This window comes from Tachyglossus aculeatus, chromosome 4, assembly GCF_015852505.1.
Source record: "Tachyglossus aculeatus isolate mTacAcu1 chromosome 4, mTacAcu1.pri, whole genome shotgun sequence".
Lineage (NCBI taxonomy): Eukaryota > Metazoa > Chordata > Mammalia > Monotremata > Tachyglossidae > Tachyglossus > Tachyglossus aculeatus.
In genome coordinates, this window is record NC_052069.1 from 27,409,513 (window position 1) to 27,429,192 (window position 19,680).

Below are 19,680 nucleotides of genomic sequence, written 5' to 3' on the forward strand. Positions count from 1 at the left end.
TAAATCATTTGGGGAAAAAAAATCCACTTTCCGTCCACAGGAGTGAACCTGTGGGTTAACACTTCCCAGAGCATTTTCATTAATTCAATCATATTTACTGAGCGCTTACTGTGTGCAGAGCACTGTACGAGGTGCCTGGAAAGTACAATTCAGCAACAAACACAAACAATCCCTACCCAACAACAAAGGATTTTCAGGCTTTCAAATTTGGTGCAGGAAAACGAGCAGACGCCTCTTTCTTATCTAAATCTTTATTAGAAGAAAAAACCCAAATAGCTTTAAAACAATGAGTAACAACAAATTTCATTAAATATTAAATGCTTCAGTTATCAAAGATATTTAGACAATATATTCCTAATATTTCTGCACAGCAGAAGCACACAGATTATAGAGCTCAGACTTTCATGTGCTCATGTGAATTTGTTTTTGGCATGAGAATATTCTCCAATTACATTTAAACATAAATGGGATAATAGGTGAAACGTACTCATTTTTCAAACTTGAATAAATTACAGTTATGAGATTTACAAGTATTTATTCAGGACGAACGTTCTATGGACCATTTTGATAACATGGAATAACACACCAAACTCACTTCCTTAATGTTAGTAGTACTAGTAAGATTACTTGTATCTGAAGAAGAAATTATGGTTCTGGTTGCACTAGCGTAGTAAAAAGTAACACCCTATTACAAGTAAACAAGGTATTTTGTATCAAAAGTTAGAAAATGAAAGGTTGCATATAAAACACCATTTTATGACAGTAAATGAATTTTAAAATGAAGCATCTACAATACATGACATTTGTGTTCATACTTTCCACTGATAAAAGATATCCTACTAGTTTCCCTTTCTTTCTATTTAATTACGATATTGAATTCCATATTACACCCATCATATTTTCCAACATTTCCAACAGAAAATCCAATAATTCCGTATATTTAACAAAACAAGCATCTTTTTAGGCTTTCTTTCTTGCATATAGTACATATTCATGATTGTACATTAAGTGCAAGGGAAATTGGACTGGTAATATGCCACATAATAATGTATTGTATATAGTGACATTGAAAATACAGCATTTGAAAAGATAACTAAATTTCCACCAATGATTCTAAAACAAATGGAAGAAGATTTGTTTTCATACCTAAACATTCCAGTTTTGGGTTTTCACAATGTTTGTAAACTTGCCCATAAAAGCTGGGTCATATTAAACAGCCAGTAAGGCACTTTGTCAGAGAGAGAGAGAGAGAGAGAGAGAGAGAGAGAGAGAGAGAGCACAGGAGGAAAGGCTGGATGATTGGCAATTGTTTAAAAGAAAATTTTCTGTGTGCCAACAGGAAGAAGCACACCAATTAGAATTTGTTTGGGGTGGGGTGGGGTAGTTGGTGGAGATTTTATGTTTTTTTTTAATTAAACCTAATATTCTTCCTGCGGAAAGTGATTTTTTCAGTTTTACAAATCAGGACAGAATTATAAATGCCATAAATGTCATTTTTTGCTAATATTTAAAAGAACTAGCATCTTCACCGTTAGTTTCAAAACATCCAAGCTGCTAGGATTAAAAGCTAATAACAAATCAACGAAAGATCTCAGTATAAAAAATGTTCCCATTCGCTTTTAACGATTCCCGTCCGGCTTCCGATGGCTTCACATATTATAAGCTTTGGTATAAAACATGCAAATAAAGCCAACAAGTCATCGACAGTGTTGAGGACATTACAACGCGCTCAATAAAGTGTTTCGCACAGACATAGCAATGAGAACAAAAATCACACGTTACTGAGTGGTCACTGCAGTTTGTATTTCTACTGCTTCTTAGTTTGTACATTTTGCTTGTTCAAAATCTTCCTCAGAGATTTACTCATGTAATAGGGTCTTTCTGCAGAGCCATCGTGTCTTTCTAAATCTTCCACTAGGAGGAAGAATGGCACAGAATAAATTATCAAAGCAAAACATTCCGAGAAGTCAGACTGCCATCTGCTGCTTCGCAGCTACACAGCCGCAACCCTCAAACTCTTGGGAAGCATTTACTGTAAACAACACTTCTGTGACGATAAATCAGCCCTTTGTCATTGTTTCAAACACACTTTCTACACCCCCGCGACTCATTCTCCTAGCAGGCCATCTTCTGCCAATATTCCTTTGAGGACCCTAGTTCAGCTTCCTCATTAACGTGGAAATCAAATCAATAATTTGAAAACCCAAAGGATTTTTTAGGAGTCTTTCAATGAATCTGGAAATAGACATTCCTTAAAGATAATACAGCGCTCTGATTTTACATAACTGTCCATATTCCTTTGTCAAAATGCCTCCAAGTCAATTTTGTTTTCCTTGAACCGTTTCGGTAGTTCAGAATTCTTTGAAAAAGATTTGTAGTGATTTAAAATACAGTGTTATTTTGGCTCCTTACTACCTGCAGGTTTTAGGTAATATTGCTTTGTGTTTTCACAGTTATTAACTCAATTGCTTCATTAAGAAAATGGCTTCTAAACTTTCTTCTCAGAAACAAGGCTCATTCATAGCTCCCATTTTATCTCACAAAGTAGATTGGGCAAAGGAGGATTTCTTTTTGAAACTATAGAAACCACCCACAATTCTTTGAGCGAGTGCATAAGTTGGTTACAAAGATGCCTCCGAAACACAGGTTGGGTCACTATTTCGAGGATTTTGGATTCCTACTAAATTCCAGAGTTTCAGAGAAGCAGTGTGGCCTAGTAGAAAGAGTACGGGCCTGGGATTCAGGGGACCTAGGTTCTGATCCCAGCTTTGCCACTTATCCGCTCCGTGACCTTGGGCAAGTCACAACTTCTCTGTGCCTCAGTTTTCTCATCTTTAAAATGGGGACTAAATTAACTGTTCAGCCACCTTCTTAGGTCTGTGAGTCCCTTGTGGGACAGGAACTGTGTCCGACCTGATTACCTTGTACCTACTCCAGAGCTTAGTACAGTGCTTGGCACAGGATAAGCACTTGACATATGCCACTATTACTATTACTCAGCCCTGAAGCCTGACTGCCTCAGACACATGAAGAATGCCCTTCTCTACATCAGAAAAATTTGCAACTTTTTAAACTTCTTATTTTTTACTCCCTCAGGTGTCAATCTCACTAGCAGTAATTTGGGCTACAAGAGCCTTCCATGAGGCATGAAGAAAGGGCAAACTCAGTGGCCAGCAGAGGCTCCAAAATCAATTTTCCATCATCTTGGCTGCTTCCACTTTACAAGTTGCCGAAGTTGGTGCTCATCTCCTCAGTTCAACTTGACCCTGTGCTCAGGATTCTCTCCCATCTTACTTAAGGCTGCTTCCTCACGATTACTCCGGGCCAAGAGAGGGAATGATAATAATAATAATGATAACAACAATGGTATTTGGTAAGCATTTGCTATATGTGAAGCACTGTTTTAAGTGCCAGGGTAGACACAAGTTAATCAGGTTGGACATAGTCCCTGTCCCATGGTTGGCTCACGGTCTAAGTAGGAGGGAGGCCAAGTATTGAATTCCCATTTTACAGATGAGGAAAGCAAGGCACAGAGAAGCTAAGTGACTGGCTCAAAGTCTCGCAGCAGACAACTGGCAGAGCCAGATTAGAAGCCAGGTCTCCTGACTCCCGTGCTCTTTCCATGAGGCCATACTGCCTCTAAGGGAAGGGACTCAGATAGGTTCACCCCAATGTTATTGAACAGTAAAATCTCCCAGTCAGATATGGAGTGGAGAGATCCTCCTTTCTACCTCTCAACCTGATGGAAAAAGGGAAAGGGATCACTTCATTACCATGAGAGAAGCCACCAGTAAAGAGCTGACAGTCCAGGAAGAAACTAATGGAAGTAGCCTGAAGTTCACCCATCCTGATCTCAAACCCCAACTGCCATGTACGTGACAGCCCAAGATGGTGATGAGGCTCCCAGAGAGGAATGGCTACAGATTGCCCAATTCAGCATTCACTGTCTGGAGAAATGGAAGAGAAAGCACAACCATTCAGGAAGCCTGGATGGCCTGGAAGCCTTTAAGGCCCTGTTTGCCTGGAGGAGGAGGTTTCATGCCCCACTGCCCTCCAGTAACCCCTAAATGGGCCATTACACTACCAAAGCAATGCAATTCCGGTTATCTTCCTGGAAGAAGCTTTGCCTGGGAAATAGAACCATTCCCCAACATCCAGAATACTGCGTACCTTTTTTTGTTGACATCTACAATACACGCATCAATAAGTTTAGGGAAAAAATAAAGAGAATGCTAGTGAGCTTAACGCTTCTAGTTGAATTCCATGTTTGCATGGGCAGCCATGTCCCCCCGTTCTCCCCTCCACTGCAAAAAAACCTCCTCCCCACAACACACACATACACACACACACACACACACACACACACACACACACACACACACTCACACAAAAGGAAAAGGTTAGGGTTAGACTGGTGGACTCCAATCCATGCTTTGCACTGCCATGCAAAAGATTCAGGTGTGGTTTCTCGCCCCAAGCCATCGGTCCCAGAGGGTCCTCGAAGGAGGGGACGCTTCCCAAGAGCAAACCCTATGGCAGGGAGGGAAAGGATAAACTGGAAGAGTGCAGACCTGATTCAGAGCCAATGGTCCATAGTCTTGGGAGGTAGGGGGAGGAGGGTGTAGGGAAGGTGGTCAGAAGCGAGAAGAAGAGGAAGGCCAAACATTTCATTTTCTGCTTCTCTTTCCAAAGCTTAGACTTGAAATCCATCTCAGTACAATGCAGGACAGAACTACAGAACTATCACATCGAAGAAATCAGATGTGTTAATGAGAAAACACCTTGGGTCTCCTGGGAAAAGATAAACATGATGCCTGGTGGAGTAAGGAAAACTGTGTTGGTGATAATTCAGCTTGGAATCGGGGTTTACGCCCAGGGAAACTCTTCTGCAGAAGCGTTCGATTCCTTTTTGCCTTCACTCCAACTCTCAAAGCAGTGGTGTGAGACACAAGGACCACAAAAGAGGCCTCCCTTTTTGCTTTGCTATAAACAGAGTTTCGCTGAGCAGGGATTCGCTCTGAGCAGGTTCTAATGTAACCTGAATCCCGGATTTTGCCCTCTGGGAACCTGCATCTGAAGTGTACATGTTTAGAATGGAGGTGGGTAACTTATTTGGATATTGAAATGTATTTCCTAGGGAACCATTAATACATGTTTAATCACAGTTTGAAGAGCTGTCAGTCAGCTTATACAGTATAAATACAACCATAGCACCATATTTACAAATTTAGTACCATCTGCTGGTTCACTATAAATCAATCTTTTTATGGCTAATTGGTTATACATTTGCAGTGCTTTCAAAAATTGCCTGAATATCCTTTACAAATATACATTTATAAAAAGAAATGTTATCAAAAGTGCTGTAATGGGAAACAGCCAACGGAGTTATAAAAGTTATTAAAACACTATCAGCTATAGATTTAAAAAAACGCTTCACATTTACATCTTGCTCTTCCAGAGGGACCACCGCCTCAAAATGGGACTTCTCCTTACAACTGCTCCTGGCATCGGACTATTTTCTACTTGGTTGGCATTACCCACCAGTGAGGAAAAACAAGCCAAAATGCTGCCCATGAATTAGAAGCATCATTTACAAAGCTTAGTTGTCCTAGCTTACAAAAGTCCTACTTAAAACGTGACACTGTTGGAAGCTTTTCTAGTTTATCCAATTGCCTTCTTGGGGCTCAGATCCTTCTTGCCCAGAATTCGGTGCAGATTAGGGGACATGAAGTAGGGTTTGGCTGCAGATCCATCATTCCTTTCCAGATCTTCACCTGATTATGCAGCAGCCAAAGCAGCCAAAAGCAGCAAGCAGCAACCATAAGCAATTAAAAAAAATAGGAGAATCAAACAGGAAAAATCAGAAAAACCACCGTTAGAAAGTCAAGTACAAGATCAGTTAAGTGCAGTTAAGTCACCGATGCTGAACCAAGTGTGAAGCCGTTGTCTCTGCCCTGGGCCGCGAGGCTTTAGGAATCGCACACATTACCTCTCCATCATCTCCACCAAAAGGGACTTTGGGAAGGTACCTATTCTTTTCACCCAAGTAATATTCTCAATCCCCAGGGGCCTGGACCTGTAAATTGGTTTGGACCAGATTGGAGGAAGACAGGGGGACCTGGGCTGGGCTAGGCGCCTCTCCCATAACTCCTGCTAGGACCTCTGAGGGCCTCTGTGGCGAGCACCACACTGTTACACTGCCACACTGGAGTTGTGTGTTCACATATGAGCCGTTGTCTAGTGGCTACCAGAACAGGGACACCTGTTGTCCATTTTTGAAAACACACAAAAATCCTTCCCCAGGAGTCCCAGACTCCCACACTGGAAGAACCTCATGTTTTTGGAAAAGCAGCATATTCTAGTGGAAAGAGCACAGAACTGAGAAATCAGGAGACCTGGGTTCCAATCCTCTTGCCCGCTGTGTGTTCTTGGGCAAGTCACTTCATTACTCTGCCCCTCCATTTCCTCTTCTGCAAAATGGGGGTTTCAGGATCTGTTCTCAGATTGTGAGTCCCATGTGGGACAGGGACTGAGTCTAAACTGATTTGCTATCTACTTAAGTGATTAGTATAGTGCTTGCCACATAGCAAGAGCTTAACAAGTACCCCAATTATCATTATCACCCTGCCACTTTTAATACTTGCTTACTCAGGCTTCTGAGGTCACGGCCCTTTTGAGGCAGAACAGCACACTCATCTCACTGGAACTAGCATGAGAATGAGAAATATCTCCTTCTGAAGCAAGTTTTTATAAGCGTGCTTGCTTGCCCACATTTATAATATATTCTGAGTAACAAATTTGCAGATTAAAATGCTCAAAATTATGGGATCACCCCAGAGATCCATCAAAAGAAAAAAGAGTTTTCTAAATGGGCAAGGCAAAGGAAGTTGACGTCAATCCTATTGAGTGGCTGGTGGAAAACATGACCAGGTATTACTAAAATCCTCCATGGTAGGATGTGATATTTTACCAAGTCTTTAAGCTGCTCCACTGTACTGAGGATGGGGTGCAAACCTACCTTTGCACAGCAAATCAACTGACTTGGTAGATAATAATAATAATGGCATTTATTAAGCGCTTACTATGTTCAAAGCACTGTTCTAAACACCGGAAAGGTTACAAGGTGATCAAGTTGTCCCACGGGGGGCTCACAGTCTTAATCCCCATTTTACAGATGAGGGAACTGAGGCATAGAGAAGTCAAGTGACTTGCCCAAAGTCATACAGCTGACAATTAGTGGAGCGGGGATTTTAACCCATGACCTCTGACTCCCAAGCCCGTGCTCTTTCCACTGAGCCACGGATCCCTGCACCAAAGGAGTTTCTTGAGACTTTCATTCACATAAGTTAGAAAGGAGAAATGGATATGAACAAAAGTGCTGTGGGGCTGGGGTAGCATGAATTATTAATAATGATGGTATTTGTTAAGCACTTACTATATGTCAAGCACTGTTCTAAGCGCTGGGATAAATACAAGGTTATCAGGTGGTCCCATGTGGGGCTCACAGTCTTAATCCCCATTTTACAGATGGGGTAACTGAGGCACAGAGAAGTTAAGTCACTTGCCCAAAGTCACACAGCTGACACGTGGTGGAGTCGGGATTAGAACCCATGACCTCTGACTCCCAAGACCGTGCTCTTTCCAATAAGCCATGCTGCTTCTTGTTTGGTCATCATACATTGGAAGGAATGTGGAGTCTACTTTTCACATTAAGAGTACAGTTTGGGTATAATAATATCATAATAACAATAATAATAATAATAATTGTTAAGCTCTTACTATGTGTCAGGCACTGTTCGAAGTGCTGGGGTAAATATAAGTTAATCATGTCAGATACGGTCCCCATCCCACATGGGGCTCACAGGCTAGGCAGGCGGGAGAAGGGATTGAATAGTTTGAACAATATGATCATGATCCACAAGTTGACACAAGTAGATCTGATATAGGAAGACGCAGTAGTATGCATATGTGTGGCGTGGGTCAAGGAAAATGCTATCTTTCCCATCTCTGCCTCAGCTTAACTATATTTTACTTCACAATACTATGAGTTTCTTTATGATTTTGCAAGATTATAGTATTTAACACAATAGAATAACAAGGTGTGAAAAAAGGTGTAATTCTGCTGGTGATGGGACAATACTGTAAAATAGGAATTTGTATAAATTTTTCTACCCTCTTACTCATTAATTCCCACTCAATGATAACTATTACAAGATTTTCCAGTAACATGAGGTTCTTCCAGAAAACAATTACTGCGTTCTAGCAGAAATGACCGCATTTGGCCACCAAGGTAAAGTCATTTCAAAATAACAGTAATAATGATGGTATTTGTTAAGCGCTTACGATGTGCCAAGCACTGTCCTAAGCGCTGGGACTAGTGATGACATGCTTTAGATGATAAACATTTTGGGGGATCCATTTTGTATATGGGGGATGTTTATGTGGGATGACCACTGCTCTCCAGTAAGCTCAGGGAAGGATGGGTTGCCCTCGATTTGCCGGCTCCATGCTTAGCCGTCAGCTTGCTGTCGAAAGCACTGCCTCCAACCCAGAGTGTCGCGGGGGTGTGCGCTTATGAAATCGGAAACCACCGAAGAGACCAAGCAGAAGATTAAGAGCTTCCTTCCTTAGCAGATAAGCGTCTTTATTTAACACTTGTTAAATAAAGCAAAATCGAATCTGAGTTTTCCAGAGGAAATCTACCAAGGTCTTTATAAAAATAAACCACTGAAGTAAGGGAAATGAATGGAGAATTAGGAACAACCCAGAAGATTATAAAATGGATCTTATGAAAAATAGGAATCAGAAACCTCGAAAGTTGTTTTGGCCAGCGAGAGAAGGGTCAACCTAATACCTCATGGAAAGGTTTATGTGGATCTGCTTGCCTTTTGATAGCATTAGTGCTAGCCTACCTGCTAACTGGAGGATTTCAGGGTGGAATAACAGAAATCTTTGTCCCGATTTGGCCGGGAAGGTCTCAAGAGACTGAAGACAGGGTGATTTCTCCATAAAGTTGTTTCCTTCTGTGGACACTGCTTGGCCCAGGAGAGCACCTGACCCATCCACCAGCCTGTTCAGAAGCTCAAGCAGGCGGGGGGGCAGTAAATCAACCAATTAATCAATGGTATCTATTCATCATCATCATCAATCGTATTTATTGAGCGCTTACTATGTGCAGAGCACTGTACTAAGCGCTTGGGAAGTACAAATTGGCAACATATAGAGACAGTCCCTACCCAACAGTGGGCTCACAGTCTAAAAGAGTATCTATTGAGTACTTACCCCGTGCAGAGCATCATACTAAGGGCTTGGGGGAGCACAATACAACGGATTTGGCAGACAAGTTCACTGTCCACAAGGAACTGACATTTTACACCGTTTGGAATGCCTGTCCACGGGGCAGGCTTGGAAGTCGGATAAGCAAATGAGACTCGAGAGATGCTAATTTTCATGCTATTCATTGGTAGTCAATCATTGGCACTTTAGTAAGTGCTTCCTTAATGCAATCCTTGCTAGCATTAAGTCACCTCCTTCAGGTCTAAACCAGAAGTAGATCTCTTGCAAGAATCTCGTTGTTGGTCTCTCTTCTAGTCTTAGTCACTTTCTCTAACTCTGCGACTCTCTGCTCTGGCCAGTGATTCATGGTCACTGGCCCTTTCTACCAGGGGCCTGCAGTCACTCACTGGGCCAGGATCTGCCACAACTAAGAAGTCATGATCCGCTACTCCCTCTATCTCTCTCCCCACCATCTCCTTCCCACCTTAATAATAACAATAATATTTATGGTACTTGTTAAGTGCTTACTAAGTACCAGGCACTACACTGTGCGCCGGGGGTGGGGGGAAGAGAGAGAGAATACAAGCAAATCGGGTTGGATACAGTCCCTGGCCCGCAATGGCTCACAGTCTTAATCCCCAACTGACAGATAAGGTAAGTGAGGCACAGAGAAGTGAAGTGATTTGCCCAGGGTCACACAGCTGACAAGTGGTGTAACTGGGATTAGACCCCAGGTCCTTCTGCCTCTCAAGTCTCTGCTCTACCCACTAGGCCTGCTCTCTTTGAACCCTGGCACTGTCAGGGAAGGTGACAGCGCTTAGTACAGTGCCCCGCACATAGCAGACACTCGATATATAGCTTTCATCTCTCGACTGGAGAGCAGCAGCAGCAGCACAAGTGTCAAGCTGCCGAGCCTCCACTGCTCAGCCTCAGGGACTGTTGTGGGAGTGAAAGACAGATCTTGGACTTGCACTTAGTCAGTATCCATATTCTGCAGGTTCAGTGTACTTACATGTTCAGTGTCAGAGAAAGCACTGCCTTTAGCATTACACATGTAATAATAATAATAATAATAATGATGATGGTATTTGTTAAGCACTTACTACGTGCAAAGCACTGTTCTAAGTGCTGAGTATGATAAATCTATGATCAGAGATAATGATAATAATGATGGCATTTATTAGGCACTTGCTATGTGCAAAGCACTGCTCTAAGTGCTAGGGAGGTCACAAGGTGATCAGGTTGTCCTACAGGGGGCGCACAGTCTTCATCCCCATTTTACAGATGAGGTAACTGAGGCCCAGAGAAGTTAAGTGACTTGCCCAAAGTCACACAGCTGACAATTGGCGGAGCTGGGATTTGAACACATGGCCTCTGACTCCAAAGCCTGTGCTCTTTCCACTGAGCCACACTATGGATGAATGGATACAAGTTTATATGGAATAACCATAGATACATAAAATAATAAATCAAGATATACAATAGATCTAGAATTTTATTTGCATCAATATCCAAATAGTCAATGGAATTCAGAAGCAGCACGGCCTAGCAGAAGGAATACGGGCCTGAAAGTCAGAGGACCTGGGTTCTAGTCCCGGCTCTGCCATTTGTCTGCTGTGTGACCTTGGGTAAGGCACTTAACTTCTCTGGGCCTCAATTCCTTCATCCATAAAATGGGGATCAAGACTGGGAACCCTACGTGGGACAAGGACTGTGTCCAACCTGATTATCTTCTAACTATCCCGGGACTTAGTACAGTGCCTGGCACTTAACAGATACTACAATTATTATCATTACTTGCTATTATTTTTCATTGGTTTTAGAGAGTAGTTAGCTTCCTAGGTTGAAAGATTAATTCAAGTTAGATATCAGAGTAGTGATCACATCTTTCTCCCCATGCAATGAATCCAAACTAAGGTCTTTGATTGAGTCTTTGACTATATTTCTTCTTTTGCCATTACAATGCAATTATTTTTTTCTTATTTATTGGTCTTGAATGATTCACCCAAACCACAGGTTTGGTTTTCATTATTGTTCCTGATGCTTAGTCTCTCCAAGAATCAAAGCTTTTGGTGAAACTGCACCTACTACCTCAGAAAAAAATGGTAAAATCAATCAAACAGTGGTATATATTGAGCACTTACTGTGGGCAGAGGACTGAACTAAGTGCTTGAGAGGGTACAATACAATAGAGTTAGTAGATATGTTCCCTGCCCACAATCAGCTTACAGTTTAGAAGGAGAGAGAAACCAGAGAAAAGTATGGGTTTAAAATATCTAGATTATTAAAAAATAGCATTTTTTGGCAGGCAGTAGGGAAAAGAAAAACTAAAAATGACATCTTCCTAGACACTGAGAATGTGGCTTGGTCAATAGTTTAAGTAGAATTATCCCCCAGTAACATGTTGCCAAAAGAAATTGCTGGGGAGGAGAGGAGAAACTTTCAATTTCTCTATTTTCTTTTTTGTTTTTTATTATAAAAAACAACAAGCTCTGAAGGCAAATTATGTGCAGGACATGGAGTTGAAGAAAGCTACAGTTACCCCTGTTTTCCTACGGTGTTGCGATTTGACTAATGTTGTGTAGTGAGGAGCAGTTTGCCTTGTCCAAATCAGAAGTCACAGCCAAAGGCTGCCCCAAGGATCAGAGTGGCAAGATACTTTAGTATCTCTTGGTGATCACTCTGATGCCTGTGTGAGACAATGTAAAAACAGCATCCAGTAAAATCCCATTTAGACTGCTGGGCACACTGGCTGAGCCCCTTCCTCTCTAATGGGTCCAGAGAGGATTTGGGGATCCACCCAGGAGCTGTGTTTCTGCTACTCCTCCTTACCCAGGAGTTCAGGGTCCCACCCTTCTGAGAGCTGCAGTGTTGAAATGTGGAAAAACAGTCCATTGTCTTCAAATTGGTCCCTAGAAAAACCAACGGTGAAATCCAGGCTGGTGAAACACCAGTCCACCGACTATTCTCTTTCCCCTTTATCACTGGACTTGTTGGACTGTGCATTTAAATTGCTTCGTATTTACATTGTTTCCACTTTCCTACGTGTCTGTCGCCAAACTCCTCTCCACCACATTTTTAGATTTTGCGTCACTGGAGGGCTAAGCACCATGTCCCACCTGTGTCTTTTTTCCCAGAGCTTAGTTCAGTGCTCTACTTAAGAACTTTATTAAGTGCTTAATAAAGTCTATTACTACTACTGGATAATTTATAACTGCACCAAAGGGAAGATGGGCAGGGTGGTATTACCCAGCATCTGTTTGCTTTCGGTTGCTCTACCCATGGACCTGCCTGCCCTTCTACCCCTATGTATTCCCACATCACAGGTCCCTGTGGAGTTAATTTGTCTTTGGCTAGACAGGCCATCTGCCAGCTCAATGATTCCCTACCAAAGTCACTACTCTGAGAAGCCCCATGCCAGATAAAATTATCTATTCTAGGGACTAGAAGTGAAACCCTGAGGGGAAATGCCCTGCCAGCCAAGACCAGGCTTCTGCTACCCTGTCCTGACAGGACAACGCTGTCTAGGTTCACTGCTTGCTGGTCTGGGGTTCTTCCACAACAAGGTAAATGAGAAGCAGTGTGGCCTAGAGGAACGAGCATATGAGCCTGAGAGTCAGAGGACTTGGATTCTAATCCCAACTCTCCCACTTGACTGCTGCGTGACCTTGGGCAAGTCACTTAACTTCTCTGGGTGCCACAACTTCTCTGAGCGTCAGTTACCACATCTGTAAAACAGGGATTAAGAGGTTGAGCACTATGAGGGATAGGAACCATTTCCAACCCGATTAGAGAAGCATCGTGGCTCAGTGGAAAGAGCACAGGCTTGGGAGTCAGAGGTCATGGGTTCTAATCCCGACTCCACCAACTGTGTGACTTTGGGCAAGTCACTTAACGTCTCTGTGCCTCAGCTATCTCATCTATAAAATGGGGATTAAAAGTGTGAGCCCCACGTGGGCAACCTGACTACCTTGTACCCACCCAGCTTTCAGAACAGTGCTTGGCACATAGTAAGCGCTTAACAAATGCCATCATCATTATCATCTTGTATCTACCCAAGCCCTCAGTAGAGAAGCAGCGTGGCTTAGTGGAAAGAGCACGGGCTTGGGAGTCAGAGGTCATGGGTTCTAATCCCGCTCCGCCAACTGTGTGACTTTGGGCAAGTCACTTAACGTCTCTGTGCCTCAGTTACCTCATCAATAAAATGGGGATTAAAAGTGTGAGCCCCATGTGGGACAACCTGACTACCTTGTACCCACCCAGCTTTTAGAACAGTGCTTGGCACATAGTAAGCGCTTAACAAATGCCATCATCATCATCATAATCTTGTATCTACTCAAGCCCTCAGTAGAGAAGAGGCGTGGCTTAGTGGAAAGAGCCTGGGCTTGGGAGTCAGAGGATATGGGTTCTAATCCCAGCTCTGCCACTTGTCTGCTGTGTGACCTTGAGCAAGCCACTTGACTTATCTGGGCCTCAGTTATCTCATCCATGAAAGTGAGTATTAAGATTGTGAGCCCCACGTAGGACAACCTGATTACCTTATATCTCCCCCAGTGCTTAGAACAGTGCTTGGCACATAGTAAGTGCTAAACAAATACCATAAAGGAAAAAAAAAAATTTATCCACAATTCGAATCTGGATACATCCGCTGTCTGAATTCCCATTTCTTGAATCATTTATTACTGTTCTGAGAAGATGCTTTGGGATTGTTGAAGAATAAATTTTAAATGAATTGATCACTGTCAGACTGACACAGAGGCCACCAGTAGGTCTAGTCATCTCCTGGGAAATCACCCTTGGGTGTAGTCATGTAAGCAGAGAGTCACACCTTTAGTTTCTTTAATACTATATCAGTGGCTTCAACAATTATGGCTCTCACACGGAGTAATTGGAAAATCCAGGTACTGGATTGCCAATCATATTAAAAAGGAAACATCTGGCTGGGATAATGTACTAAAGCAAGAACAGAAACCAACTTGGACTACTGTGCTTTGCCAAACTCCCCTCTTTTGTTCAAAACTGAAGGAAATGTTTCTTTCCCTTGTCAGCCATCTCATCCAGATTCCTCCTAGACATATGCTGTTTGGAACTGCAGCCCAATCACAAAATTTGTAAAGCAAACAACGGACCCTGGACTTTACCTCAACATTAGGCGAATGCCATGAAGGAAACACACAGTTGCCCAATACTTACAGAAACAGAGGAAAAGGGTATCAACACACATTGCATAGACGCTGAAGAACCCATGTGCAACTAGGTAAGATCCAATAATGACGGTCTGTAAATGATTAAAAACAGAACAAACAATTAATTTAGAGGATACAGGTGAATCAGTCCATGAGTAGTATTTATTAAGTGCTTACTATGTACAGAGCACTGTACTAATTTCCTGGGAGGGTAAAATACAATAGCATAGGTAGGCACAATCCCTGCCCACAAGGAGTTTACAAACTAGATGGAGAGACAGACCTTAAAAATACAGATGGATGTGCACAAGAGGACTGTAGGTTTGGGGAAGGGGTGAAATATCAATGTGCTTAAAGGGAATAGACCCGGGGACATAGGTGAAACAGATTGGGGTGAACAAAGGAATCCTCACAGAGGATGAATGATTTAAGAAGGGTTTTGAAGATGGGGAGTGCGGTGTTCTATTGGATACAAAGGCGGAGGATGTTCGAGGCCAGAAGGAGGATGTGGGTAAGGAGTCAGGGGCGATAAGTGGGCAAGGAGTCGATGGTGAGACAGATGACATGGCGGTACAGTGAGAACGCTGGTGTTAGACAAGTGAAGTTTGTGGGTTCATTCATTCATTTATTCATTCAGTCATATTTATTGAGTGCTTACTATGTACAGAGCAGTGTACTAAGTGCTTGGGAGAGTACAGTACAGCAAGAAACAGTCACATTCCCTGCTCACAGTGGGCTTACAGTCTAGGGTGGGAGAGAAAAACATCAATACCAATAAATAAAATTACAGATAAAATTAAAATTACAGGCACTTATATACTGTGGGGCTGGGAGGAGGGAAGAGCAAAGAGAGCAAGTCAGGGCAACACAGAAGGGAGAGGGAGATGAGGAAAAGTGGGGCTTAGTCTGGGAAGGCCTCTTGGAGGAGATGTATCTTCAATAAGGCTTAGAAGTTGAAGGAGGGTTGAGATAAGCGAGGTAAGATAGGAGGGGGAGAGCTAACTGAATGCCTTAAAGCCGATGGTAGGGAGTTTCTGTTTGATGCAGAGATGGATGACAACCATTGGAGAATTTTGAGGATTGGAGAGATGTAGACAGAGTGTTTTTTATGGACTGGAGAGGGGAGAGATAGGAGGCAGAGAGGTCAGCAAAGAGGCTGATGCAGTAATCTAGGCAGCATATGATAAGTGCTTGGATCAGCATGGTAGCAATTTAGGTGTAGGTAAGGGGCAGATTCTAGATATGCTGTGAAGGTAGAACCCACAGGATTTAGTGGCAGATTGGATATAATAAAATAATAATAATAATGGTATTTGTTAAGCACTTACTATGTGCAAAGCACTGTTATAAGTGCTGGGGAGGTTACAAGGTGATCAGGTTGTCCCATGGGGGACTTAAAAGTTTTAATCCCCATTTTACAGATGAGGTAACTGAGGCACAGAGAAGTTAAGTGACTTGCCCAAAATCACACAGCTGACAATTGGCAGAGCCAGGATTTGAACTGATGACCTCTGACTCCAAAGCCCACGCTCTTTCCACTGAGCCACACTGGATATGCATATTGAATGAAAGAGTTGAGTGGAGGATAATACAAAGGCCATGGGTTTGTGAGAACTATTGTCTACAGTTATGGGACAGTCTAGGGGAGGACAGGGTTTGGGTGGGAACATGAAGAGTTCTATTTTAGACAAGATGAGTTTGAAGTTTCAGCAAACATTCAAGTAGATAGATCATGAAGACAGGAGGAAATGTGAGGCTGCGGAGAAGGACAGAGGTAGATTTGGGAAATGTAGAGATGGTAGTTGAATCTGTGGGAGAAAATGAGTTCTCCAAGGGAGTGGGTGTAGATAAAAAATAGAAGGGTCCCAGAACTGAACCTTGAGGGACTCCCACAGTTAGGACGTGGGAGGCAGAGGAAGAGCTGGCAAAAGACATTGAGAAGGAGCAGTTAGGAGGAGAACCAGGAGAGGACAGTGTCAGTAAAGCCTAAATTATAGAGAATTTCCAGCAGACAGGGATGGTCCACAGCCTCGAAGGCATCTGAGAGGTCAAGGAGGATAAGGATGGAGTAGAGGTCACTGCAGTGAACAACAATATCTTTCATTTTGATATGCTTTGAGCTGAAGCCTCACGGCCGGGGGCAAGTTCGGATGAGACTTCCTGGTCTACCCCGACTGTGAGCCAGCTTTTGGGTAGGGACCGTCTCTCTGTGTTGCCAACTTGCACTTCCCAAGCGCTTAGTACAGTGCTCTGCACAAAGTAAGCGCTCAATAAATACGATTGAATGAATGAATGAATGAATGAAGTGGTAGATTAATAGTACAAGAGGAGGAAGAGATTCAAAGACTCATTGTTTCCTCACTAAGCTGTCCTAAGCTGGGAAACAAAAAGCATTAGAACCTGCTTTTCCCAAGTCCAGTGAGCGTGAAGATAGTTTATGAGCCCCTCATGAGACAGGGACAAGGTCTGATCTGATGATCTTGTATTTAGCCCAGTGCTTAGCTCAGTGCCTGGCACAATGTAAATGCTTAATAAATGCTTTAACTCTCTTTCCACAATCTTGTCACTTGCCAACTAAAAATCTGCATGTAGTTTGTGCTTTAGTTGAATTCTTACCTATTGTAGCAAACAGCAGAAGCTGCATGGCCTAGTGAAAAATGTAGGGGCTGGGGAGTCAGAGGATCTGGGTTCTAATTCCGGCTCCACTACTTTTCTGCTGGGTGACCTTGGGCAAGTCACTTGACTTCTCTGTGCTTTAGGTGCCTCACCTGTAAAATGGGGATTAGGACTCTGAGCCCCAAGTGGGACAGGAACTGTGTCCAACCTGATGATCTTGTAACAGTGCTTGGCACACAGTAAGTGCTTAACAAATACCATCATTATTATTATTATCTTTCTTAGTGCTTAGTGCAGTGCCTAGCACATAGTAAGTGCTTAACAAAAACCATTTTTTAAAAATAGCCATTGATTCAAATTTCTGGGAATCATTTCATGGTCTTCATTTGTTTCAGAGGAGACTGGTCTGTCATCAGAGCATAAGATGATGGAATTAGCTTTGAATTATGTCATTGTTTTTAAGCTGCAATTTATGGTAGAGAAGGAGAAGAGGATGATCCATGGAAGGTAGCGACATCCCACTGTACATTCCTAGCGCTTAGGACAGTGCTCTGCACACAGTAAGTGCTCAATAAATACAACTGAATGAATGAATGAATTTAGCACCAGAGATCTAAGTTATATCCCCAGTTGGGACAATGGGGTGTTGATACTTCTTAGCAGAAACTCAAACTGAACAGCAGGTATATAAATCAATGGTATTTACTGAGAGCATACTGTGTTCAGAGCACTGCACTAAGCATTTGAAAGAATACAATACAATTAATAGATATGATCCCTGCCCTCAAGGAGCTCCCAAAGAGCATGGAGATATTTACGTAAGTGCTCCTGGAGACAGATGGAATGATATGCAAGACGTAAGTGACAAAAAAGTGCTGAAGTGGCAGTAGAGGGGGTGATCACCCAGGGAGATGAGAGATTAATCTGCGAAGGACTTTTGGAGAAGATACAAGTTTATGAGGGTTTTGAAGATAGGGAGAGCAGTCGTCTTCTGAATGTGAAGGGCCAGGGAATTTCAGACAGAAGGAAGGGAGTGAGGAAATGGTCAGCAGTGGGAGGGATGAAAATGTGGCACAGCAAATATTTTGGCTTGAGAAGAGGAAAGCCTCTGTGTGTTTTAGAAGCTCTAATTCTGCAGTTTCCACTTGGACACAACCTTAGCTGGCTTCAAACTCAGGTCGTGGTGAATTTGAGGGAGAGTCAATGTTCCCTTAGGCCCAAGGCTGGAAAGAGACTGGATCAGCAGGCAATACCCCCTAGCTATTACTGATGCCCAAGAGCATCCACATGGCTTGGCACATCCACCTCTGGTGCCTCAGCAATTGCCAATTAGCACCAGGCAGAGCCAACTGCAAAATAGTGAGGACCTTTGTGGAGAGCCTCCTTGGGAGGCAATATCCCATATTAACCTATACATATGGACTAATATATCCAATGAAGAAGAGAAGACTATCAGACCAAAGGTCAGCACTATAAAATGTTCCAGGAAATCAAAGCAGGCTGTTGAAGTTGGAACCAAAGTCCTTCTCCGACTGCCCAATCATTCCCAGAAAGTTCAGGGGGAGAACATTTAGCCAAATTATTGGCAAAAGCATTAGCAGCTTTTTCAAACAACTACTGTCACAATATGCACAACCAGTGTGGCACTTATTGAGAGCCTGGTGTGGACTAAGTGGCCTGGAAGTCAGAAGATAATGGGTTTTAATCTCGGCTGCACGACTTGTCTGCTGTGTGACCTTGGGCAAGTCTCTTAAATTCTCTTTGCCTCAGTTCCCTCATTTGCAAAATGGGAATTCAATACCTGTTCTCCCTCCTACTTGTATTGTGAGCCCCATGTTGGAACTGATTACCTCATCTACCCCAGCTCTTAGTGCAGTGCCTGACACCTAGTAATCACTTAACAAATACCACAATGATTATTATCATTATTACAGTATTGGCTGGAGACACAATTCCTGCCATCTAGTAAATTGCAATTTAAGGAAATTTTGTAGCTAACGTAAAAATTAGCTGCAAAGGGAGCCAATAAGGAAAACAAGCAAGATGAAGGATCTTTGGTTCTTAGCTCAGATGACAACCTACTCGCTCTTAAGGTATCCTACTCACTGTGCTTCATTCATGTCTTCCTCATCACTGTCCTCTTGGTCACACCCTCCCTCTTACCTGGAACTCTTTCTCTCTATCTCACAAGCCCATATCCTTGGCATTATCCCCAACTTATCTCTCTTATTCAACTCACATATTCAATCTGTCACCAAATCTCGTCGGTTCTACCATCATATCGCTCAACTCCACCCTTTCCTCTCCATCCAAATGCTACTACACTGACCCAAGCACTTATCATATTCATTCATTCAGTAGTATTTATTGAGTGCTTGCTGTGTGCAGAGCACTGTACTAAATGCTTAATCCCACCTTGACTACTACTTCTGCCTCCTCGCCAACCTCCCTACCTCTTGTCTCTCCCAAATCCAGTCCCTATTTCACTCTGCTGTCTGGATCATTTTTCTAAAGAAATATTCAGTTCATGCCTCCCCACTCCTTGAGAATCTCTAGTGGTTACCCACCCACCTCCATGTAAAGAGAAACAACGGCTACAAAG

The 19,680-nt window shown here is 42.8% G+C and overlaps 1 protein-coding gene across 3 annotated transcripts in view; it reads right to left on the bottom strand.

Annotated features, from left to right (window-relative positions):
- Nucleotides 1-235: 235 nt before the first annotated feature.
- The window catches only part of SLC44A5 (solute carrier family 44 member 5), a 408,205-nt gene continuing 388,760 nt past the window's right edge, over nt 236-19,680 (bottom strand). For 2 of the 3 annotated variants that reach the window (XM_038744548.1, XM_038744547.1), the window contains exons 21-22: nt 14,470-14,554; nt 3,565-5,774 (exon numbers count right to left, since the gene is read on the bottom strand). In XM_038744548.1, the coding sequence (XP_038600476.1) occupies nt 5,662-5,774; nt 14,470-14,554 (198 nt within the window). In that variant the 3' untranslated portion in view covers nt 3,565-5,661. Of the gene's footprint in view, nt 1,915-3,564; nt 5,775-14,469; nt 14,555-19,680 lie in introns of those variants that run through there. The other variant, XM_038744549.1, reaches the window with a different exon arrangement.